Here is a 25,784-nt window from a genome sequence, read left to right as displayed (position 1 = left end):
GAGAGAGAGAGGGGGGAGGGGGAAAGAGGGAGGAGGGGGAGGGAGCGAGATAAACACATATCATTCTGTTAATTTCATGTCTGTTCTTTTGTGTTCTCTTCTGCACAGGATCTTGGTGAAACTGTTATTATTATTATTATTATTATTCGTATTATTATTATTAGTATTTATTATTACTATTATTAATTTCTTAGCAGACTCCCTTATCCAGGGCGACAAACACTTGTTACAAGCTATTTCAGTACAAAGTGTCTCATTATAAAGGATCGCATTACAGGTTCTCACATTATATAAGATCACGTTACAGAATATCATAATACAGATCAGTCCAACTCAAAAAAACCCACAGGGTAACACATGAGAGCGAATTCAACATATTAAACATTATGGCAGCTATCTGCGTATATTTGTAAAGTATCCCATGTGGATGAGAATGATTTCAATTAAGAGCAATTACACAAAATGTGAATGCAGACAAGCAAACACAACACATAGAAGTGTATGGCAGGGAGCAGTTCAGAGTGAGGACAAGAAAGTCCAGGAACATGAACTCGAGACACACAGAGAGAGAGAGACAGAGACAGAGAGAATATTCTACACTGCCTCCTCTCACCCTGAGTCTCCCAAGATAATCACTTTCAGGAGCACCTTCTTTCGTGAAGCCATGATGAGAATCTGAGAGAGAGAGAGAGAGAGAGGACGTTAAAAATTAAAATACAAGTTAAAGGCTGGCTATATATTATGCTGTATATCATAAAGACATTTCAGAGGGCTGTGTCTCATCAATATCAGGGTCTAGTGCTGTATATTATAAAGACATTTCAGAGGGCTGGATCTCATCAATATCAGGGTCTAGTGCTGTATATTATAAAGACATTTCAGAGGGCTGTGTCTCATCAATATCAGGGTCTAGTGCTGTATATTATAAAGACATTTCAGAGGGCTGGATCTCATCAATATCAGGGTCTAGTGCTGTATATTAAGACATTTCAGAGGGCTGTGTCTCATCAATATCAGGGTCTAGCGCTGTATATTATAAAGACATTTCAGAGGGCTGGATCTCATCAATATCAGGGTCTAGTGCTGTATATTATAAAGACATTTCAGAGGGCTGGTCTCATCAATATCAGGGTCTAGTGCTGTATATTATAAAGACATTTCAGAGGGCTGGGTCTCATCAATATCAGGGTCTAGTGCTGTATATTATAAAGACATTTCAGAGGGCTGGATCTCATCAATATCAGGGTCTAGTGCTGTATATTATAAAGACATTTCAGAGGGCTGTGTCTCATCAATATCAGGGTCTAGTGCTGTATATTATAAAGACATTTCAGAGGGCTGGATCTCATCAATATCAGGGTCTAGTGCTGTATATTATAAAGACATTTCAGAGGGCTGGATCTCATCAATATCAGGGTCTAGTGCTGTATATTATAAAGACATTTCAGAGGGCTGGATCTCATCAATATCAGGGTCTAGTGCTGTATATTATAAAGACATTTCAGAGGGCTGGATCTCATCAATATCAGGGTCTAGTGCTGTATATTATAAAGACATTTCAGAGGGCTGGATCTCATCAATATCAGGGTCTAGTGCTGTATATTATAAAGACATTTCAGAGGGCTGGATCTCATCAATATCAGGGTCTAGTGCTGTATATTATAAAGACATTTCAGAGGGCTGGATCTCATCAATATCAGGGTCTAGTGCTGTATATTATAAAGACATTTCAGAGGGCTGTGTCTCATCAATATCAGGGTCTAGTGCTGTATATTATAAAGACATTTCAGAGGGCTGTGTCTCATCAATATCAGGGTCTAGTGCTGTATATTATAAAGACATTTCAGAGGGCTGGATCTCATCAATATCAGGGTCTAGTGCTGTGTATTATAAAGACATTTCAGAGGGCTGGATCTCATCAATATCAGGGTCTAGTGCTGTATATTATAAAGACATTTCAGAGGGCTGGATCTCATCAATATCAGGGTCTAGTGCTGTATATTATAAAGACATTTCAGAGGGCTGGATCTCATCAATATCAGGGTCTAGTGCTGTATATTATAAAGACATTTCAGAGGGCTGTGTCTCATCAATATCAGGGTCTAGCGCTGTATATTATAAAGTCATTTCAGAGGGCTGGATCTCATCAATATCAGGGTCTAGTGCTGTATATTATAAAGACATTTCAGAGGGCTGGATCTCATCAATATCAGGGTCTAGTGCTGTATATTATAAAGACATTTCAGAGGGCTGGATCTCATCAATATCAGGGTCTAGTGCTGTATATTATAAAGACATTTCAGAGGGCTGGTTCTCATCTCTCTCTCTCCTCTCTCTCTCTCTCTCTCCTCTCTCTCCTATATATATATATATATATATATAATCACGTATGCCATAGAGTGTATTATTTATTTATTTAGACATTCGTTAAAATGCATACCAGTGCACTATTATAAATGTTAAAATGCTCCCTCTTACCTGCCCCTAGCGGGCTCCTCCAATGCTTCTTGAGCTTCCTGTGCTGCCAGCAGCAGTCTGCGCGTCTCACTAGCCAGGACCTCTAGCCTTGTCACTGTTACTCTATTATTACTAATACTGTAAGAATAACATTAACTTAAAACAAATACCCTTTGCAGACTCTCTCTCTGTCTCCGCTGTTGTTGACAGTACTGCTCTCAATATGGCGGTGTGGGCTGTCACGGGTCTTGGGGGGGCAGGGGGGGGTGATTACGTCATCCGGGGGGGGGCACACAGAGTAGCAGTACAATTTAGTGGATCGCATTTGCAGCACTTGTGTGAGGGAGACCGGCCATTAAAATATCTTCTGTGTTTTCAAACCACTTCACAAGGCATCAGAGTCCGCTTAGAAACCATTCTGGCTCAACACCGTGTCGCAGGCTCCGTAGTAAACTATAGGGAGTTTGGAGCCAAGATGGAGCACAAGTGAAGACAGTTTCAGAGCCTTGTGTTATTTTGCAGAAACGTTGAAAGGAATGCATTGAAAATGTAGTTTTTTTTTTTTTTTTTTTTTTTTTAATTTAACTTTTCACGCATGGAGAGCTCATGCAAAACCCTATTCCAGGCTTGCAAACAGCTATTCAAATCCCAGCTCGGCCACTGACTCCCTGTGTGCGACCCTGAGAGAGTCACTGAACCTCCTTGCGCTGCGTCTTTGGGGTGAGAAGTTGTTGTAAGCGACTCTGGAGCCGAAACCAGGAATACCAGAGGAAAGCCATTTGCACTTCACGTGAAGGAAAAAAAAAAAAGAAACATACGTGTGTCCAGAAGGTATTTATAGCAGAAGGAATTATAGCATTGTGTCTGACCAACCGTCTGTCTGTCTGAAGTTTTAAGGAAAATACAAATCAGAAACACCCACAAAAGACTCAAAGTGGTTTTAAAAGTGTATTTCGGTTGCTACATTTCCAAAATAAAAGCACAGTTCATTATCACAGATTACATAGCCTGCAATTCACATTGGGACTGTACAATGAGAGTTGGGGTGCAGGGTTTCGGGGGGCAAGCTCATCGATCAGAAGTTGTCGTCATCACAGATATCGAGGTACACATCGAAGGCCTCCCTGTTGCAGTTCCCGTCGGGCGTGAACACGTACTTGTGAAAGGTGCCGTCCACGCAGATCGCTGGAGAGACAGAAACGGCAGCAGAGCTGAGAGCTGGGAATTCTGGACAGGGTCGCGTTGTCCTGATCCTCACCTGCGTCAGGCGCACATTCAGCTAAATCACACGACATTTTTTTTTTTTTTTGCAGGTATTGTGAGAGGTGAAAAGGTTTTGCAAGCCCCCCCCCCCAGATGCCAATCAGTGAACAGAGCCCAGTTATTGGCTGCTGTCAAGTGTCAATCAATAAATCCTGCTTTCTTATTTAAATTGAAGCAAAGAAACTACCCTGACACAGCCCATAGATTTTGGTGCGGGGTAAAAGTCCACAAAGCAGACCAGGTCCTGCGTGAAATGGGTCGGGCCCCTACCTATGACAGAGTTGACGTTTTTGGATGTGTTTTTTCCAAAAGCGCAGATACAAGCGCACTCAGCCGGGACAGTGAAGCTGGCGAGACTCCACTGAGAATCGACATACTGACTGATAACAGGACCCACCTTCCCTACGCGGGCAAGCCTGAGAGAGAGAGAGAGAGAGAGAGAGAGAGAGAGAGACAGGGGGGTTAACACAGACACACAGGAGACAGACAGACAGACAGACAGACACAGGCACAGACTCACGCGGATCTCCGGTTCAGTCTGGTGTCTTTCAGAGCGAAGATGTGCACCGTGCCCTTGTCACTGGAGGCACACAGGAAGGATGAGTCGTGGCTGAAATTGATGCTGGAGAGAGAGAGAGAGAGAGATTACAATACCTTATAATACAGACACACAGAGAGAGAGAGAGAGAGAGGGAGAGAGAGAGCACGATTCTAACTGTGGCATACAGACAGGAGACAATAGAGCAACAATCCAGTCCCTTTCTCTCTCCCAGTGTCTCCCCCCCTCCCAATCTATCCCAGTATCCCCCAGTCTCTACCCCAGCCTATCCCAGTCTCTCTCCCAGTCTCTCACCAGTACAGGGTAGCTGGGTCAGTGCCCCTCCTCAGCTCCACCAGCTTCTCCTTGGTCTGGGTGTCAAAGAGACGGATGAGGGTGCCCTTCCTGGAGGCGGAGGCCACCACGCCGCCCTGCTGGCTCAGCGCCACGCAGGCGATCTCGCTCTGGTGAGCGTTCACCGTGACGGGGGCTGCCGACGTGCCAGGCTTGGTGTTCGAGAGATCCTGAGAGACATGAGGAGAAAAAGCCTTCAACAGAGGAAACCGAGTCAAGCAGACCAGCGTTTGGAGCTCCAGTGTCTTCATCAGTGTTACTGAAACTAAACTGAGTCAAGCAGACCAGCGTTTGGAGCTCCAGTGTCTTCATCAGTGTTATTGAAACTAAACTGAGTCAAGCAGACCAGCGTTTGGGCTCTAGTGCCTTCATCAGTGTTATTGAAACTAAACGGAGTCAAGCAGACCAGCGTTTGGGCTCCAGTGCCTTCATCAGTGTTATTGAAACTAAACTGAGTCAAGCAGACCAGCGTTTGTGCTCTAGTGCCTTCATCAGTGTTACTGAAACTAAACTGAGTCAAGCAGAGCAGCGTTTGGATCTCCAGTGTCTTCATCAGCATTATTGAAACTAAACTGAGGCAAGCAGACCAGCGTTTGGGCTCTAGTGCCTTCATCAGTGTTACTGAAACTAAACTGAGTCAAGCAGAGCAGCGTTTGGGCTCCAGCGTGCTCCTCAGTGTTTTCTCACCACAAGCTGCAGGCTGCCACACTTGTGTCCAGGGAAGACCAGGAGCTGCTTCTCCAGACTGGGGCAGAGATCACACAGACCTGCGGAGATAGAGGAGCAGAATCTGGGAGTGTCCTGAGTGCTTTGGGGTGTCTGGGACTCATCTCGGGGTGTATGCAGGTTTTTGGGGGGCATGTGCGTGTAGTGATTGGGGTCTCTGCGACTCACCTTTGGGGTTGTCTCGGGTGTCAAACTCAAAGAGTTTGGTGGGGTTGTCAGGGAAGGTGTAAACATAGATTCTGCTGCGTAATGCAATGATGATCCTGACAGGGAGAGAGGGGGAGAGAGAGTCTGTTACTGTTAAAATTGCAATGACCAGGAGCCAGGAGTTTGAGCAGGGTTAGAAACTCACACTAGCCCTGCTGCTGCTGCACCCAGTCCTGGGGTTCAGAGCTCCCCTCAGTGAAGTCTAGTATTATTAATATTGCAATGATCAGGAGCCAGGAGTTTGAGCAGGGTTAGAAACTCACATTAGCCCTGCTGCTGCTGCACCCAGTCCTGGAGTTCAGAGCTCCCCTCAATGAAGTCTAGTATTATTAATATTGCAATGATCAGGAGGCAGGAGTTTGAGCAGGGTTAGAAACTCACACTAGCCCTGCTGCTGCTGCACCCAGTCCTGGGGTTCAGAGCTCCCCTCAATGAAGTCTAGTATTATTAATATTGCAATGATCAGGAGGCAGGAGTTTGAGCAGGGTTACAAACTCACACTAGCCCTGCTGCTGCTGCTGCTGCACCCAGTCCTGGGGTTCAGAGCTCCCCTCAATGAAGTCTAGGTTAGTAGGTGGAAGTTGGGACCAGGACTCACTTGTCATGTCTCATGCGCACAGCCAGCACAGGTTTAGGGAAGGTGAACTCCAGAACCATCTTGTCCTTCGAGTCTTTAGACTCACGCGCGTCATCCCAAATAAGAACTGAGAGGAGAGAGAGAGAGAGGAGAGGAGGAGAGAGAGGAGAGGAGAGAGAGGAGAGTCAATAACAGACAGTACAACTATGGCTTTAAATTGGTATATACAAACTCACCCTGGCACACATACAGACAGACAGACACGCGGACGGACACACGCCCCTACCTGAGATCTCCGAGAATTTGGGGTTGCTGCCCCCCCCCACGACAGCCAGCAGGTTGGACCTGTGAAGCATCGCCACCAACCTGACACTGCCCAGCTGCTCCAGATCTGAGGAGAGGAGGGGAGAGGAAGGAAGACAGACAGAGAGAGCATTCAGAAAAACATAAGAACATGATGAGGCCATTCGGCCCATCAGCGCTCGTCCGGTTCCGAGCAGCTGACTGATCGCAGAACTTTGTCAAGTCGGGTCTGAAAGGATCCCAGTGATTCAGCAACATGACTAGGTAACCCATTCCATCCCCTCACCACTCTCTGTGTGAAGAAGAGTCTCCTTCAACAACATGACTAGGTAACCCATTCCATCCCCTCACCACTCTCTGTGTGAAGAAGAGTCTCCTTCAGCAACATGACTAGGTAACCCATTCCATCCCCTCACCACTCTCTGTGTGAAGAAGAGTCTCCTTCAGCAACATGACTAGGTAGCCCATTCCATCCCCTCACCACTCTCTGTGTGAAGAAGAGTCTCCTTCAGCAACATGACTAGGTAACCCATTCCATCCCCTCACCACTCTCTGTGTGAAGAAGAGTCTCCTTCAGCAACATGACTAGGTAACCCATTCCATCCCCTCACCACTCTCTGTGTGAAGAAGAGTCTCCTTCAACAACATGACTAGGTCACCCATTCCATCCCCTCACCACTCTCTGTGTGAAGAAGAGTCTCCTTCAGCAACATGACTAGGTAACCCATTCCATCCCCTCACCACTCTCTGTGTGAAGAAGAGTCTCCTTCCCTCTGTCTCCTAAATCCACTTAAATCAAACCAGTAATTCTACTATCCAGTGATTTCTATATCCAGTGATTTCTAAATCCAGTGATTGTCAGGCTGGCTCACCCAGGTGTCCTTTCTCCATGAGCGGCTCCACGTTGTAGATTCGGACCCCTGTCTCCATCGCACAGCAGAAACAGCCTGGAAACAACATGAAATAAGAGCAGTACTAATACTAATACTAATAATAATAATAATAACAATAACACTAATAATAACATAATAATAATAATAATCATCATAATACTAATAATAATAATCTCCGCACTCACTCTGGTCCTGGTTGAAGTGCAGGCTGTTGACTCCTCTTTGATGCGCCATGTCTGTGTGTCTGTCTGTCTGTGTATCTGTGTGTCTGTGTGTGTATCTGTGTGTCTGTGTGTGTATCTGCCTGCCTGTCTATTTGTGTGTGTATCTGTGTGTCTGTGTGTGTGTCTGTCTGTCTGTATCTGCCTGCCTGCCTGTGTGTGTATCTGCCTGCCTGTCTATTTGTGTGTGTATCTGTGTGTCTGTCTGCCTGCCTGCCTGTGTATCTGTGTGTGTATCTGTGTGTCTGTGTGTGTGTGTGTGTCTGTGTGTGTGTCTGTGTCCTGCCTGCCTGTGTATCTGTGTGTGTATCTGCCTGCCTGTCTATTTGTGTGTGTATCTGTCTGCCTGTGTGTCTGTGTGAATCTGTGTGTATCTGTCTGCCTGTTTGTGTGTGTGTGTGTGTCTGTCTGTGTGTCTGTGTCTGTCTGTCTGTCCCCGGTTGTCTATTTATCTGTGTTCAAGTTGTCCACACATCGCAGTCTACCTGAGCTACTCAACTGTTAAAAAAAATTGACAAGAATGAAAACTACAACACAATAAAAAAACATCAACATCACACACATATACATATATATATATATATATTGCACTTTCAGTTCAAAAGCTTTCACTAAATTAATTTGAAAATGAAATCGTTTTAATCAAGGCTAATTAAACCATTTCAATCCCAGTTAGTTTAACGCTTAGCCCCCCCCTCCCCCCCCCCCTCTTTAGTGCCACTGCTGTGCCCTGCTCGCTAATTTCAGCGCAATATACCAAGCCCCTGTTAAGATGAGTCAATAATAATAATAATAATAATAATAATAATAATCGATTAGAAATACACATGGCATTGCTTTCTCTATGCGTCGGTATTGATATTGTTGGTGTGTTTGCGCAACAAGCGACGCTTTCGCAACCCCGTCAGACCACAGCTGATTACACGCGTGATATTATAAACACACGCGTGATATTATAAACACACGCGTGATATTATAAACACACAGAGCCGTGTGGAAGCGATGCTCCCGATCACCCTGTGTCGGGGTACCTTGTTTAAAAGCAAAACGTCGCGACTGCGTTATTTGCAAGTCGATGCTGGGAACTCACCATTGCATGCGGCCGGTGTCCTTTGCAATCAATATATCCTGTCTATATACATATGCATATATATATATATTGATCTGTTCACTCGCTTTTGCCTCTTCCTAGCCCCGTTAATAACGCGTAGGACGGGCGGCTCCGCTCGGCTTGCTGTTATTGTTTGCATGTATTAAGAAATGAGACAGGATCCAGCTCCGGGTCAATCCGAGGAGACCCGCCCAGGAGAGACGGCGGCGCATGGTGTGGACGAGCCGCGCCACTGCAGCTGCAAGAAGCACTCCTGCACAACTGCGCCAACACTCAGTCTCTTAATAACTTCAGTGGGTGACCACTTCTAATCGACGTCTTACTGGTATGTTTTATTTGATAGATTGGGTTTATATATGTTTTATACATTTAAAAAAAAAACTGTTTGAAACTTTGAGAAGGGGGCTGGTTCATTATCATCTCTGTGCTTTGAGAAGGGGGCTGGTTCATTATCTTCACTGTGCTTTGAGAAGGGGGCTGGTTCATTATCATCTCTGTGCTTTGAGAAGGGGGCTGGTTCATTATCTTCACTGTGCTTTGAGAAGGGGGCTGGTTCATTATCTTCACTGTGCTTTGAGAAGGGGGCTGGTTCATTATCTTCACTGTGCTTTGAGAAGGGGGCTGGTTCATTATCTTCACTGTGCTTTGAGAAGGGGGCTGGTTCATTATCTTCACTGTGCTTTGAGAAGGGGGCTGGTTCATTATCTTCACTGTGCTTTGAGAAGGGGGCTGGTTCATTATCATCTCTGTGCTTTGAGAAGGGGCTGGTTCATTATCTTCACTGTGCTTTGAGAAGGGGGCTGGTTCATTATCTTCTCTGTGCTTTGAGAAGGGGGCTGGTTCATTATCTTCTCTGTGCTTTGAGAAGGGGGCTGGTTCATTATCTTCACTGTGCTTTGAGAAGGGGGCTGGTTCATTATCTTCTCTGTGCTTTGAGAAGGGGGCTGGTTCATTATCTTCTCTGTGCTTTGAGAAGGGGGCTGGTTCATTATCTTCACTGTGCTTTGAGAAGGGGGCTGGTTCATTATCTTCACTGTGCTTTGAGAAGGGGGCTGGTTCATTATCTTCACTGTGCTTTGAGGAGGGGGCTGGTTCGTTATCTTCACTGTGCTTTGAGAAGGGTGCTGGTTCATTATCTTCACTGTGCTTTGAGAAGGGGGCTGGTTCATTATCTTCTCTGTGCTTTGAGAAGGGGGCTGGTTCATTATCTTCTCTGTGCTTTGAGAAGGGGGCTGGTTCATTATCTTCTCTGTGCTTTGAGAAGGGGGCTGGGTCATTACCTTCTCTGTGATTTACTACTCTGTGCTGTGCCTGCTGTCAGTGTCAGTATGTCTTAGTGTATCGGTCTATCTTTGTGTCAGTGAGCATCAGCGTGTCTGTTTATCACTATGTGTCAATGTATCTCAGCGAGTCCGATTCCTGCCGGGTGTCTCATTCTCTTGCACTCTTTATATGACAGACCTCCTGAAACCCAACAGATTAGCCGATATAAAACCGAGGTACCGGGAGGGAGGGTCTGTCCCACAAACAGCGCCAGAGAATGAAACACACTCTCAGGACGATCAGAGGGAGCCACTGATACACTTGTTACAAGTCATTGAATTGAAATAAAATAAAAAACAGAAAAAGCCGGTATCTAGGTATTGAATCTGTTTTTATAGAACAGGCTGTGGTTCCAGCGTTTGTGTCACTGAAAGGAGAATGAGATGACAGGGCTTGTCACCTTCTTACTGATCACTATATAATAAAGCACGCCACACACTTCATTTAAAGAAACAAGTTTTTATTATTATTATTATTCAGAACATGATTTTTGGTAGTTGCAAGCAATGGGAGGCCTCTGATTGGCTCAGCTCAGCCAGCCCCCGTCCCCCTGGCTTTGTTTCAGCCCCACCCACCCCTGGCGACAGGGTTTGGAGGGAGGAGCGTCATTGGCAGGGGGTGAAAACGCGTGACAGGCGGATCAGCCAAGCAGAAGCCTCGGTTTCACACCCACAGATTCCTTGCGGTTTTGGGACAAGCTGCTCAATTCTTGTTCCAAAAACCAGGAAAGGTGTTTTTTTTTTTTGTTTTAAATTAAAATTACACACTTTGTTTCTAAAGCACATCATACTTAAAAAAAAAATCATGTGTAAATTAAAAAATAACTCAAATTTAAGAAAAATCTACAATCTTTCATTATCTTCATCTTTAAGCAAATTGATAATTCAGCATAAGTATATATCACACACACACCAGAATTTTGCCTCCACTTACTAAGCTGCCCACAAAACGCCAGTCTATTATAAATTAATCTGTACTGCAGATAAAAGAAATGGCCATTATTATTGACCAGTGCCCAAAATATCAAAATGAACCTCTCCTATTTAGCAGTGGCATGGATGACAGGATTTCCAGATTACACCGAGACAGACTCCTGTCCCCACTGGACCGTCTCAGCAGCAGCTACACTTCTAGTTTCTCCGAGTGTGGCTCTCGCACGACAAAGCGCCCGAAACCTTCACTTCAAATCAACGCACTGGTTAGGAGCTCCTTACAAAAAGTTAAACTTGCCCAATATATTTCGGACGCTGGTTAAAAATAAACCCTGACAAAAAGTTGCAGTCCTTAAATAGGCTGTATTACCTAATTATTATTATTACCGCAGACCTCAAATTGCACCCACGTGCGCAAGCTTAAAGGCATCAAGTCAAGGCAACATCAGGATGCTGTTAGGACAGTTTGAAAAGCCCTAAACCCTTCAACACTGAATGATAAATGAGCTGAATATCGCTCGCTTCCAAACTTCACCCACAATCAAAACAGGCCTCTATTGGAAATACGTAAATTGTACAAGTTATTAAAAGAGGGTATGGCAATCCACTTAGACACACACTCCAGGGGGATCAGAGAGGCGCCCTTCTTGTAAGGGTAGGTAAGAAGGGGCACATTGAGGGTAGTACCCTTTGTCTAGGGTACAGGTTAAGACGCTAGCAGTAGATTTTAAACACACTTCAATAATTCAGTGACAAGCGTTTCCACTAGAAGTCTTTCTCAGCGTCTTCAACAGAAACACTGAAATAAAACTTCATTAATTCAATGCCACACTTTTTTTGGCAAGAGACGGCTGAGCCACTGAATTGATTCCTTCATTCAGTGTTTCTGTTGCAGCTCTTGTGGATCAGACAGTCGGAGATTCTGATTAACCTGCGTTTTGCAGTTGAAAGGGTCGCTCCTCCCCCCCTCATCTTTCCTCCCACCGAGAAAGAGGAAGAATTTTTGGTCTGTTGCTCTCAACCCTGAAGGCTGAACAGGGTGGAAAAATGAGGGGCGGAAAACCTGACCAAGAGATTATACAAAAAGAAAGAACGAAAGAATGAAATGACAGAAGAGGGCAATCCGAGGGAGTACTGCAAAAGCAGCCGACAAAACAGCAGATTATTAAACTGGAGTTTGGGGCTGTGTGTGTCTGTGTGCCAGGTTCTGCAGCAGCCTGTCTGTGTGTGTGTGTGTGTGTCTGTCAGGGTCTTGGGGCTGGGGATGCTGTCTGTCTGGGTGTGTGTGTGTCTATGCCAGTGCCTCAGGGCTGGGGGTGGTGGTGGGGGTGCTCTCCTGCCCCCCTGCCCCTGCCCCCCGGGGGGTCACCTCGATGATTCGGGGCTTGTCGATGATGCGGGCGCTGCGGTTCCCCTTCTCCACGATGCCGATGATCCAGGCCTGGTGACCCTCGCCGTACTTCGGGGACTTAATCTCAGCACAGAACCGCGCCGCCTGCTCCCGGGGCAGACAGACCAGCAGACCTCCTGAACAGAGAGAGGAAAAAAATACAACATAATACAGTAATACTCCTGACTGTGGCAGTGTCTCAGTGTGTATGGCAGTCTCTCTCTCTCACCCGATGTCTCAGCCGAGCTCCCCTGCAATAATCCAAACATGCTCCCGCAGGCCTTGCTGATGGCAGCCATCTTGGCGATGATGGGCAGGTTGTGGATGACGAAGGCCACGTCACAGCGCTGCTGCTGCGCCAGGTTCTGGGCGTGGCCGAGGATTCCAAACCCTGTGATGTCAGTGGCAGCGTGGGCATTGAAGGTGTGCATGAGACCAGCCGCTGAGAGAGCGAGAGACAGAGAGAGGAGAACAATTAGTGTGAAGGAATATTGAATATGAACTAGCCTATACTGCACAGTGACACAGGGATGGATATGAGACTCCTATTCCACAGCAGCTTCACCCCATTCCAGGTTTTACTACCAGCTTGATTAGCCACAGTGTGTGCAGGTAACAAGCTCAGGTGTGTCTTACTATTAAAAAAACTCACAGTGGAACCAGGAATGGATCAAACTGCTGTGCAACAGGAGTCTTATTCCCATCCCTGCTGACTGCTGTGCAAACACTAATAAGATTAACTCTCCCAGCTCATCTCTCACCTGTCCTGTTCAGCATCGCCATGTTGTACATCGCCTCTTGGTACGCCAGCTCCACATCATCTTTCGAAACCACCAGCTTGATCTTGTTCCATTTTTCTGGCTGACAGAGAAACAGACAAGAGAGGCAGATTCAGACAGACAGAGAGGCAGTAGTATACAACTCTGGCCAAAAGTTTTGCATCCCTCTATAGAATGAACTCATTTTGCTTCATGAAGTGGAATGAACCATAACTTTGATTACATGCTGTTAAAAGATCTAAATTATGTTCATTCATTCATTCATTCATATATATATACACACACACACACACACACACACACACACACACTTTTTTAAATTAATGCCACAATCCTAAAACTCTAGGAGATTGCAAAAGTTTTGGCCATAATAAATAAATAAAATGCACTCCAAACTATTTGAAAGGCTGCTAAAATGATTTATTTTCCCCTCTGATCAGTGGGAGAAGGGGGAAGAGTCTGCTTACAATGTCCATCCACTGGTGAGCATTGACAGCAACCTGAGTCCCGAGAGGCTTTGTGAGGACCAGCACATCACCAGGGACTGCATTGTCCGGCCTGAGAGAGAGGAGTGGAGAGAGCAGGGTTAGGGAAGCTAGGAGAGACCGAATCGAACAGACCAGCGTTTGGGCTCCAGTGCCTTCATCACTGCTGTTATTGAGGTGATGTGTGAGTGTTGATTTGGGTTCAGGGTCATTTCTGAGGTGGATCTGGTTGACTGACTCACATGATGAACTCGCTGGGCTGGCACACCACAGTGGCGACCCCCCCGATGATGATCCAGGGGTTCAGGACAGTCTGCCCCCCCGTCACCGAGGTGCCCCCCTCCTCCGCAGCATCCCGGAAACCACGCATCATCAGTGGCATTACCTTCTCGCGCTCCTGGGGGGAGAGGGGGTGTCAGTTCAGGCAAGAGAGAAGTGAAGCTTCAAATGAACACACACAGATTTACAATGAAAGTTCTGAATGTTTCAGACAGGCTGTCCTTCAGCTGGATGCAGTGCAAATTTATCCATCTATCTATCCATCTATCTATCTATCTATCTATCCATAATTCACATACCATTGTTGGATAATGTGTTTGTCTTTGTTTCAGTGTCTGTGTGGGTGTATCAGGGGTCCCTTCTCTCACCTTGTCGCTCATTCTCTGGCTGACGCTCAGCAGCATCAGCATGTTGTCGCACTCTGTGATGCCCATGGCGTAAAGGTCACTCAGCACGTTGGCACAGGCGATCCGCCCCTACAAAACACACACACACAGGGAGTGAGATCCCAAACACACACACAGGGAACGAGATCCCAAACGCACACACAGGGAACGAGATCCCAAACGCACACAGGGAACGAGATCCCAAACGCACACAGGGAACGAGATCCCAAACGCACACAGGGAACGAGATCCCAAACGCACACAGGGAACGAGATCCCAAACGCACACAGGGAACGAGATCCCAAACGCACACAGGGAACGAGATCCCAAACACACACACAGGGAACGAGATCCCAAACACACACAGGGAACGAGATCCCAAACACACACAGGGAACGAGATCCCAAACACACACAGGGAACGAGATCCCAAACACACACACACACACACAGGGAACGAGATCCCAAACACACACAGGGAACGAGATCCCAAACCCAAACACACCACACGCACCGGGAACCGTAGATTCCCCACACACAACAGGGAACGAGATCCCAACACACCACACACACCACACTAGGATCCAAAATCCCACAAACCACACACAGGGAACTAGATCCCACAACACACACACAGGACCACACCCAGTTTGTACCCTTGCAGATATCCCTAGGGTTTGTGTGTGGAACGTGTGTGGTGTCCCTGTGTCTTCGAACGAGATCCCCAAACACCACACATGGGAAACGAGTCACCACACACAGGTGTCCGAGATGCTTCCCAACACACACCACACACACCACAGGGGACTGAGATGGTGTTTTAAACGACATCCCAAACACACACACACACACACACACACACACAGGGAACGAGATCCCAAACACACACAGGGAACGAGATCCCAAACACACACAGGGAACGAGATCCCAAACACACACACACACACAGGGAACGAGATCCCAAACACACACAGGGAACGAGATCCCAAACACACACAGGGAAGCTCTCCTAGGGTTTGTGAGTGTGTGCTTGTTCCCAAAGGCTGCTAGGGTTTGTCGTGTGTATCCAACGGCCGAACAAAGGTTAGGGTTTTAGTTTGGCGCGAGATAGTGGAACTTCACTCCTACACTGCCGGAAACATCCCACACCCCAGGGAACTGTGTGATCCCCTTGCCTTAGGTCACACACAACCACCCTGTCCAGGAACGCACTCCCTCTCCCACTCTCACCACACTGTGTTGTCGCCCACACACATGTAACGTTTGACGAGTTTGCTACCTATCCGCCAACACACTGTTTTATTCCACACCCACCAGGGGAACTAGATCCCACCACACGAGGGTTTTTGTGTGTTTCGGGTGCACACACAGTATTAGGGTTTTTGTGTCACAGGGAACACACACACACACACACACACACCCAAACACACACACACACACACAGGGAACGAGATCCCAGGGTACCAACATGCTCCTCCAGTGAACGAGATTCCCAACACACACACACACACACACGTGTGCTGAGTTATGATCCCAAACACGTGCACACAACACACATCATGGAACGAGAATCCAAACCACACACCCTGGTCCCGTTGCTCTAAGCGGTAACGAGATCCCAAAACACCACAGGGAACGCTGTGTCCCTTAACACACACAGGGAGCGGACTGTAGATCCCAAACACACACACACACACAGGGAATGCAGTCACAAACCCTATCCCCTCGCTGCTCTCACCATCATGTAGGGGTCCTCCACCAGGGGGTAGAAGAAGTCTGTGGTCTGAACCAGAGACAGGCTGCCGTGCCTCAAGGGAATCACACAGGAATCCATCCCTATCCCTGGGAGACAGAGAGAGAGCGTGAGACACACACACACAAACCTAATGCAAACAGGGTAAGAGACTGCAATGAGACACACACAACAGACAAAATAAGGTCTAGCCTGTCTTTCATATTCCACTCTATAACCCTGCGGTCTCAGAAGCTAGACCGGTACTCCAACCCACTTTGTACCAACCGTGTGACTCCCCTGCATTGCAAACCAGCCTGTCCCCCCCCCCCCCCCCCCCCCCCCCCCCCCCCCCCCGGCATAACTCATGTCCACCCCCGCGCGCCTCCCCCCCATGGTATAAAATACGGGGGTGTACCATCGCTCCCCGACATCTAGTGTACCAGAACCCTGATGCGCCTCCCCACACATGGTATATACAGGGGTTCCTTGCATCTCCCCCCCCATGGTATATACAAGGTTCCTTGCGCCTCCCCCCACATGGTATATACCGGGGTCCTTGCACCTCCCCCCACATGGTATATACAGGGTTCCTTGCATCTCCCCCCACATGGTATATAGGGGGGTCCTTGCATCTCCCCCTACATGGTATATAGGGGGGTCCTTGCGCCTCCCCCCACATGGTATATACCGGGGTCCTTGCGCCTCCCCCCACATGGTATATACCGGGGTTCCTTGCGCCTCCCCCCACATGGTATATAGGGGGGTCCTTGCATCTCCCCCCACATGGTATATATTGGACTCCTTGCGCCTCCCCCCACATGGTATATACCGGGGTTCCTTGCGCCTCCCCCCACATGGTATATAGGGGGGTCCTTGCGCCTCCCCCCACATGGTATATAGGGGGGTCCTTGCGCCTCCCCCCACATGGTATATAGGGGGGTCCTTGCGCCTCCCCCCACATGGTATATACGGGGGTCCTTGCGCCTCCCCCCACATGGTATATACCGGGGTCCTTGCGCCTCCCCCCACATGGTATATAGGGGGGGTCCTTGCGCCTCCCCCCACATGGTATATAGGGGGGGTCCTTGCGCCTCCCCCCACATGGTATATACCGGGGTTCCTTGCGCCTCCCCCCACATGGTATATACCGGGGTCCTTGCGCCTCCCCCCACATGGTATATAGGGGGGGGTCCTTGCGCCTCCCCCCACATGGTATATACCGGGGTCCTTGCGCCTCCCCCCACATGGTATATACGGGGGGGGTCCTTGCGCCTCCCCCCACATGGTATATAGGGGGGTCCTTGCGCCTCCCCCCACATGGTATATAGGGGGGTCCTTGCGCCTCCCCCCACATGGTATATAGGGGGGGGTCCTTGCGCCTCCCCCCACATGGTATATAGGGGGGGGTCCTTGCGCCTCCCCCCACATGGTATATAGGGGGGTCCTTGCTCCTCCCCCCACATGGTATACAGGGGGGTCCTTGCTTCTGTGCAAAGCAGTTCAATTCCCTTTGCATGAACCCCCTCACTGCACAGGATACCAATGCAATAATAACGAAGGCACGCAGTTTGTTTCCAACATATCAGCATAGTCAAAGATAATATTACCTGTGGAGATGGACTGCAATTTAAAAAATTAAAACATACTAAAAAATTTAAAAACATTTTTAGCACAGCTTGTTGAATTTACACATTTTTTTTTTTTTTTTTAATGCTTTTAATCTTACATTTTATTTTATTCGACACAAAAACACGCCTTAGTTTAACGTGTTATATATTATATACAATTGCATATATATATAACTATATATAATATATATGAAATATATTTATTTATTATATATTTAATTTATATATAATTATTTTTTAATCAAGCAGAACCGTCGTTCAGTAAGAAGAAAGTTCTTTCAAGACAGATTCACACGGGTTTTAATTCGACTAATTTTGTTAAAACACATTAGTTAGTGAACTCATAACTATATCGAAATAGGGATATATATGCTATATATATATATAGTATATATAATATATATTATCTTATATAACTATATTATATATATACTATATATGATATATATAAAATATCATATGTTTGATTACCAACAGCAGTACAAACGTTTTCATACATTTATATATATATATATATATATATATATATTATATATATATATATATATATATATATATATTTTTTTTTTTTTTTCTTCACAAAACAAACTACTAAAATTAAAACGCGTTGTTTCACGTCACAGTAAGGCGATCGCATCAAATACACAATGACTAAACCAATAAATACACGCTTTCCAGAGCGCATCCCTTATTGGAGATACACAACAGGAGTGTGTTATTTTATTTATTTATTTTTTTGCGCGGCTCTTTTCATCTCTCTTTACCGAGCTTGCCGGGCGGTTGATGCTGCTGCTGCTGCTGCGGGACCTCGAGGTGGAAGTGCCCGTCCTGACCGGGCTCCTGCCCCGCCGCTCCCCGCAGCTCGGCGGCCGGGGGACCCGGCTCCAGAACCCGCAGGAGCTTGAGCAGAGCCTCCTGCGGGACCTTGCACCCTCAGCCCTTGAGGTCGGAGAAGGAGGTGAGCCTGAAGCCGCCGTCCAGCCCGTGTTCCTCGGGGTCGAAAGGACGCTGCCCGCCCGGGGTGAAGCCGGGAGCCGGGGGGGCGTCGCTGTGAGGCGAGGGAGAAGAAGCGGACATATCGGTTATCGTGAGCAATCAATCGGTAGCGTCGCTGCGTGCGTGTTTATTATTTATTTTCGCTTATTTAAATCTATTTAATAATACAGATATCGCCGTGTTTAAAGGTCGAGGGTTTTAATCGCTTACAATGAGGCGAGACGACCGTTAAAAAAAAGAAAAAGAAAAGAAAAAAGCACGAAGCGCACAGAACGCCTGAAATTCAAAAAATGAAACAGAATTCTAAAACCGACAGGCGAGGCGAGCGCCAGTTCGGAAGGTTCCAAACCCCAGCGGGAGAGGGGCGTTGTAATAATAACATTAATAATAATAATAATAATAATTATTATTATTATTATATTATAATTATTTTTATTTATGTAACGCGTATTTTGTTTTATCTGTAAGGTGAAGCTTTTATTCAAATTAGTCGCTATGTAAGAAGTCGTGATATCACCCCCCCCCCTACTCTCTGTTTAATGGGACCGTCCCAGTACCAACCATAGATATTTCAACAGACCACACTAGAGCGGTGTTGTGATAGATCCACGTAATGATATCTTCATTGTATTTACAAGCATCAAGCATCAAGCATTGCAAAGCAGAGCGGTCTGTAAAGCATAGGCAAGCATTGCAAAGCACAGAGAGGTCTGGTAAAGCATAGAGAAGCATTGCAAAGCACAGAGAGGTCTGGTAAAGCATAGGGAAGCATTGCAAAGCACAGAGAGGTCTGGTAAAGCACAGGAAAGCATTGTAAAGCACAGAGAGGTCTGGTAAAGCACAGGGAAGCATTGTAAAGCACAGAGAGGTGTGGGAAAGCATAGAGAAGCATTGTAAAGCACAGACAGGTCTGGTAAAGCATAGGGAAGCATTGTAAAGCACAGAGAGGTCTGGTAAAGCATAGGGAAGCATTGTAAAGCACAGAGAGGTCTGGTAAAGCACAGGGAAGCATTGTAAAGCACAGAGAGGTCTGGTAAAGCATAGGGAAGCATTGTAAAGCACAGAGAGGTCTGGTAAAGCATAGGGAAGCATTGTAAAGCACAGAGAGGTCTGGTAAAGCATAGGGAAGCATTGTAAAGCACAGAGAGGTCTGGTAAAGCATAGGGAAGCATTGTAAAGCACAGAGAGGTCTGGTAAAGCACAGGGAAGCATTGCAAAGCACAGAGAGGTCTGGTAAAGCACAGGGAAGCATTGTAAAGCACAGAGAGGTCTGGTAAAGCATAGGGAAGCATTGTAAAGCACAGAGAGGTCTGGTAAAGCACAGGGAAGCATTGCAAAGCACAGAGAGGTCTGGTAAAGCACAGGAAAGCATTGTAAAGCAGAGCATATTAAAAAAAAAACATGGTAAACTATGTTATAATAATTTTATAATTTCGTCTTTCTCATTCAGTTCTTGTTGCGACTCTGCAGTTCATTCCGCACTGCTACCGAGGTGGACTGCACCCAGTTGAGAAATACGGCACAGCTGCCCCCCCCCCCCCCCCCCCCCCCCATTGCAAAGCCTGGTGGTGATCTGGTGCTATAACATGTTCTAAAAAAGAGTGTGTGTGTGTGTGTGTGTGTGTGTGTGTGTGTGTGTGTGTGTGTGTGTGTGTGTGTGTGTGTGTGTGTGTGTGTGCGTGCTCTTGGTGTGACGCAGACTGAGTCCAGATAGGACTCTCACCCTGTTTACTCTCACTGTGTTTGTGACAGTGTGACGCAGATGGCGGGGGGTGTTCTTGTGAAATGCATGCCTGTGAAGGACTTCAAACCCTGCAGACTTGGCACAGCTTCACACTGTATACTTTACCATCTTTTATCTGCTTGACTCTCTCTCTTCTAGCTTCAATAACACTGACGAAAGCAAGAGCCCAAACGCTGGTCTGCTTGACTCAGTTTAGTTTCAGTAACACTGATGAAGGCACTAGAGCCCAAACGCTGGTCTGCTTGACTCAGTTTAGTTTCATTAACACTGATGAAGGCACTAGAGCCCAAACGCTGGTCTGCTTGACTCAGTTTAGTTTCAGTAACACTGATGAAGGCACTGGAGCCCAAACGCTGGTCTGCTTGACTCAGTTTAGTTTCAATAACACTGATGAAGGCACTGGAGCCCAAACGCTGGTCTGCTTGACTCAGTTTAGTTTCAATAACACTGATGAAGGCACTAGAGCCCAAATGCCGGTTGCTATGGTCCAGTTGCTGTGATCAACCAATCACAGCCCCTCTGCTGTCAAACCTCTGCCCTTTCAGGCCAATCAGAGCCCATTTCTCAGGCCAAGCCCTTTCTGGGAGTTGACCATTGATGGTTCTGCAGGTTTAAAACCGCCACCTATGAGACGGACAGAGAGAGAGAGAGAGATAGCAGCTGCTGAAAAATGGGACGGTGGCTGGGGACTTCCCCTGCATTTTCCCCCGATTCGAAACTGAATTATATCATTAATAATATTACTAAATATATTTATTTTATATAATATTTTAATAAAAACAGTTTTATTGTCAGATATTGTAAAAAAAAAAAAAAAAATCTCAAGGACTTGTGATGCTATTGATTTATTTATTTTTATTTGTTTGATTTGGATCAATCGATTTCTCAGTCCTCACCAGAGAGAAAGTGGAGCTGCAGCTACACGGACGGGTGAGTTTACTATTGTTAATATCTTTATATTAGAAACACTGCAAGAAACTTCATGCATTCAGTGACAAACGTTTCGGCTGGAAGTCTTTCTCAGTGTCTTTAAAGAAAGGCTTCTAATGGAAACGCTTGCCATTGAATTTATTAAGTTTCTTGTAGTGTGTCTGGCATTTTGTTTCGGTGTTCATAAAGCACAGGGAAGCATTGTAAAGCACAGAGAGGTCTGGTAAAGCATAGGGAAGCATTGTAAAGCACAGAGAAGTCTCGTAAAACATAGAGAAGCATTGTAAAAGCACAGAGAGGTCTGGTAAAGCATAGGGAAGCATTGTAAAGCACAGAGAGGTCTGGTAAAGCATAGGGAAGCATTGTAAAGCACAGAGAGGTCTGGTAAAGCACAAGGAAGCATTGTAAAGCACAGAGAGGGCTGGTGAAGCATATTAAAAAATCATTCAATAAATAAACATGCTTCTCTTTGTGTAGGTGTTTCTTGACCCTAATCTGACTGACTGATCGATCCATCGATTCCCATCTCTCCCTTCGATGCTGTTCCTGGCTGATCGCCGCTCCCTCTCCTCTCTGGGCTCCCCTCTCCCCTCCTCCCCAGAGTCAGACAGCCTGCCTCCCACCCCCTCTCCCTATCCCTCTCCCAACAGCGCTCTGGGATTTGGGAAAGCCTGGGAATATTCCGGGAATGTTTGGGAATATTCCGGGAATGTTTGGGATTCCAGGAATGTCGGGAAAAACGCTTACCACCATCTCCAGCAATATTGTCCGACGCAGCCCAGCGACCATTTCAGCTACCTCGAAGCTTTCCACACCCTGCCAGCCCCCCTCCCTCCCTCTTGCCCCTCCTCCTGTTCCTCTTCGGTCTATTCCTCCCCTTCCCCTTCTCCTCCTCCTCCCCCTCTCTCCTTTCAGCCTACACTGGAGGAGATCGAAGAATTCCTGCAGGAGAATATGATTCACAGTGAGAGCACAGCAGGCAGCGGTCAGGACAGCAAAGAGAACGAGAGATTCAACATCGCCGGAAAGAGAACGGAAAACGAGGGAAAAGGTTATCCCAGGAGAGCAGAGGAGGACGAGGATGGAGGAGGAGGAGGAGAGAAAGGAGACTCCAGCCCCTCCCCCCCGACAGCGGACGGTGCCCCCTGTGGGCAGGCTGTGCTCCTGCTTCTCCAGCCACTGCCCTCTGGAGGGATCGGCCAGCTTCTGCTGGACATCCAGGGGCAGAACTTCGCACTGGTGCCCCAGACACCCCCACCCGCCCCCCCCCCCCGTCAAACAGGCCTGTAGCGTCGTGCCGGGAACCTACGCCCGGGGGGGCCGGGGTCTAGGGGGGGGGGGTCGGGGTGGAGAGGTGTCCGGAACTAAACAGTTCGAGGTCGTACGAGACTAGGGCCGGGTGCCCCCCTCTCCCCCAGCCTTGCTCCAGCTCCACAGCTGCTCCTTCCCCGGCTGCAGGAAGCTCTACAGAAAGAGAAGCCACTTGAAGGCTCATGTGAGGCGACACACAGGGGAGAAACCGTTCACCTGCAGCTGGGCTGGGTGTGGCTGGAGGTAAGAGAGAGGGAGGAGGGGAGGGGAGGTATCTGTACTCAGACTAGCAGACAGACGAGCATCACAATCTCAGAGAGCCAGTCCAAGCTCATTCCCTCACTTTCTCTCAAGCTCCTTTTCTCTCTCGATTCCCCTTTTCTCTCGCTCTCCTGTCTCTCCCCTTCTCTCTCACACCCCCCCCTCTCTCTCTTCTGTCTCACCCCTTCTCTCTCACACCCCCCCTCTCTCTCTGTCTCTCCTGTCTCACACCTTCTCTCTCATACCCCCTCTCTCTCTCGCTCTTCTGTCTCACCCCTTCTCTCTCACACCCCCCCTCTCTCTCTGTCTCTCCTGTCTCACACCTTCTCTCTCACACCCCCCTTCTCTCTCGCTCTTCTGTCTCACCCCTTCTCTCTCACACCACCCCCCCCCCCCCCCTCACCCACCCCCTGTCTCACCCCTTCTCTCTCACCCCCCCTCTCTCTCGCTCCCCTGTCTCACCCCTCCTCTCTCTCTCCAGGTTCTCTCGCTCGGACGAGCTATCCCGTCATCGACGCTGTCACTCTGGGGTGAAGCCCTATCAGTGCCGGATGTGTGACAAGAGATTTGCTCGCAGCGACCACCTGAGCAAACACAGCAAGGTGCATCGCCGTCCCCCGGGCTCTGAGACACAGAGACACAGAGACACAGAGACACGCAGAGACACTCGGAGACCACCTGAGCAAACACAGCAAGGTGCACGGCCGTCCCCCGGGCTCTGAGACACTCAGAGACACAGACACACACACAATACAGAGACACCGTCTCTGTGAGTCTCTGGTTGGACTCGTTTTGTGTCGTTCCACGGTGCCGCGGCAGGGGGCCCGAGACTCTGTGAGTCTCTGTGTCTCTGCGTGGTCTCTGTGAGCAAACTGGGTGGACTCGTTTTGTCTCGTCCACGCTGCCCGACTCATGGGGGCCCCTCTGAGATACAGACACAGACACACAGAGACACAGAGACACACAGAGACACTCGGAGACCACCTGAGCAAACACAGCAAGGTGCACGGCTGTCCCCCGGGCTCTGAGACACTCAGAGACACAGAGACACAGAGACACGCAGAGACACTCGGAGACCACCTGAGCAAACACAGCAAGGTGCACGGCCGTCCCCCGGGCTCTGAGACACTCAGAGACACAGAGACACAGAGACACACAGAGACACTCAGAGACCACCTGAGCAAACACAGCAAGGTGCACGGCCGTCCCCCGGGCTCTGAGACACTCAGAGACACAGAGACACAGAGACACACACAGTGAGTTTCGTCGTTCCACGTGCCTGGCAACACCAGCTGTGAGGTCTCGTCGCCCGTCCTTTGCGTCTCTGTTAGCCTCTCTGACACTCAAAGTCGTTAGACCAGAGGCCGGCAGGACACCGAGACCGTCTGAGATCTCTGTCTCTGTGTCTGCTTGTCACGGCCCCTCTGTGCTGTCGTCTCTGAGACACTGGGGCTCTGGGTGAACTCAGAGTCATAGGTTGTGTCGATTCCACCGAGCAAAACAGAAGGTGACAAGAGCCTCCGGCTCGTGAGACATCTCACTGTGTCTAGTGTCTCTGTGTGTCTCTGTAGCCTCTGGTGGACTCGTTGGGTCGTTCCACGTGCCCGGCACGGTCCCCCAGACTCTGAGACACACACAGAGACACAGAGACACACAGAGACACAGAGGCACTCAGAGACCACTGACCCGTCAATCTCCCTTGTGAGCCGGACAGCCGGACATGGAAGGAATCTAAACAGTGTGTCTGTGGAGCGGCTTCCTCATTCCGTGTGTGAGAGTAAGAGTGAGAGGGAAGGTTTTATATAGAAAGTCTTTGCATTCAGTGGGAATCATGTAAATGTTACTGTTTATTTCAAAACGACGAATAAACTTGAAAATATTCTACTGTATTTCTTGGTGGCAGGGTCGTTTTATCTTAGTGTCAAACTAACAGCTTCATCAGAGTTCTTGAAACCAGACCGAGTCAAGCAGACCAGTGTTTGGGCTCTAGTGCTTCATCAGTGTTAATGAAACTAAACTGAGTCAAGCAGAGCAGCGTTTGGGCTCTAGTGCCTTCATCAGTGTTATTGAAACTAAACTGAGTCAAGCAGACCAGCGTTTGGGCTCTAGTGCCTTCATCAGTGTTATTGAAACTAAACTGAGTCAAGCAGACCAGCGTTTGGGCTCCAGTGCTTCATCAGTGTTACTGAAACCAAACTGAGTCAAGCAGACCAGCGTTTGGGCTCTAGTGCCTTCATCAGTGTTACTGAAACCAAACTGAGTCAAGCAGACCAGCGTTTGGGCTCTAGTGCCTTCATCAGTGTTACTGAAACCAAACTGAGTCAAGCAGACCAGCGTTTGGGCTCTAGTGCCTTCATCAGTGTTACTGAAACCAAACTGAGTCAAGCAGACCAGCGTTTGGGCTCCAGTGCTTCATCAGTGTTACTGAAACCAAACTGAGTCAAGCAGACCAGCGTTTGGGCTCTAGTGCTTCATCAGTGTTATTGAAACTAAACTGAGTCAAGCAGACCAGCGTTTGGGCTCTAGTGCCTTCATCAGTGTTATTGAAACTAAACTGAGTCAAGCAGACCAGCATTTGGGCTTCAGTGCCTTCATCAGTGTTATTGAAACTAAACTGAGTCAAGCAGACCAGCGTTTGGGCTCTAGTGCCTTCATCAGTGTTATTGAAACTAAACTGAGTCAAGCAGACCAGCGTTTGGGCTCTAGTGCCTTCATCAGTGTTACTGAAACCAAACTGAGTCAAGCAGACCAGCGTTTGGGCTCTAGTGCCTTCATCAGTGTTATTGAAACTAAACTGAGTCAAGCAGACCAGCGTTTGGGCTCTAGTGCCTTCATCAGTGTTACTGAAACCAAACTGAGTCAAGCAGAGCAGCGTTTGGGCTCTAGTGCCTTCATCAGTGTTACTGAAACTAAACTGAGTCAAGCAGAGCAGCGTTTGGGCTCTAGTGCCTTCATC

The 25,784-nt window shown here is 47.7% G+C and overlaps 4 protein-coding genes across 6 annotated transcripts in view; 1 reads left to right on the top strand and 3 right to left on the bottom strand.

The window, feature by feature from the left end:
- Window positions 1-2,950, bottom strand: part of zgc:100918 (uncharacterized protein LOC449549 homolog) — a 5,510-nt gene extending 2,560 nt beyond the window's left edge. The window contains exons 1-2 of one of the 3 annotated variants that reach the window (XM_041237152.1): window positions 2,479-2,694; window positions 614-675 (exon numbers count right to left, since the gene is read on the bottom strand). In XM_041237152.1, coding sequence (XP_041093086.1) covers window positions 614-666 — 53 coding nt within the window. In that variant the 5' untranslated portion in view covers window positions 667-675; window positions 2,479-2,694. Of the gene's footprint in view, window positions 1-613; window positions 676-2,478 lie in introns of all 3 variants that reach the window. The other 2 variants (XM_041237153.1, XM_041237151.1) reach the window with 2 other exon arrangements.
- Window positions 2,951-3,392: 442 nt separating this feature from the next.
- wdr45 (WD repeat domain 45) lies at window positions 3,393-7,627 on the bottom strand. The gene is made up of 10 exons (XM_041237150.1): window positions 7,504-7,627; window positions 7,298-7,372; window positions 6,409-6,513; window positions 6,144-6,249; window positions 5,507-5,601; window positions 5,300-5,379; window positions 4,574-4,782; window positions 4,241-4,342; window positions 3,991-4,136; window positions 3,393-3,642 (listed from the first exon to the last, which is right to left on the bottom strand). Exons 1-10 carry the CDS (start codon window positions 7,550-7,552, stop codon window positions 3,533-3,535), a joined length of 1,077 nt encoding a protein of 358 aa, XP_041093084.1. The 5' UTR covers window positions 7,553-7,627; the 3' UTR covers window positions 3,393-3,532.
- Window positions 7,628-10,416: 2,789 nt separating this feature from the next.
- On the bottom strand, window positions 10,417-18,885 carry LOC121305513 (selenide, water dikinase 1-like). The gene is made up of 8 exons (XM_041237158.1): window positions 18,351-18,885; window positions 15,962-16,065; window positions 14,207-14,314; window positions 13,802-13,956; window positions 13,542-13,632; window positions 13,057-13,156; window positions 12,525-12,737; window positions 10,417-12,432 (listed from the first exon to the last, which is right to left on the bottom strand). The coding sequence occupies exons 2-8, from the start codon at window positions 16,055-16,057 to the stop codon at window positions 12,197-12,199; spliced, it is 999 nt and encodes a 332-aa protein (XP_041093092.1). The 5' UTR covers window positions 16,058-16,065; window positions 18,351-18,885; the 3' UTR covers window positions 10,417-12,196.
- Window positions 18,886-21,122: 2,237 nt separating this feature from the next.
- Window positions 21,123-23,887, top strand: LOC121305485 (Krueppel-like factor 15). The gene is made up of 5 exons (XM_041237126.1): window positions 21,123-21,256; window positions 21,734-22,542; window positions 22,649-22,810; window positions 23,310-23,556; window positions 23,775-23,887. Exons 2-4 carry the CDS (start codon window positions 21,794-21,796, stop codon window positions 23,548-23,550), a joined length of 1,152 nt encoding a protein of 383 aa, XP_041093060.1. The 5' UTR covers window positions 21,123-21,256; window positions 21,734-21,793; the 3' UTR covers window positions 23,551-23,556; window positions 23,775-23,887.
- Window positions 23,888-25,784: the final 1,897 nt, after the last annotated feature.

This window comes from Polyodon spathula, chromosome 43 (assembly GCF_017654505.1).
Source record: "Polyodon spathula isolate WHYD16114869_AA chromosome 43, ASM1765450v1, whole genome shotgun sequence".
Lineage (NCBI taxonomy): Eukaryota > Metazoa > Chordata > Actinopteri > Acipenseriformes > Polyodontidae > Polyodon > Polyodon spathula.
The sequence above is the reverse complement of the archived record's forward strand: the minus strand, read 5'-3'. Positions and strand labels throughout refer to the sequence as shown.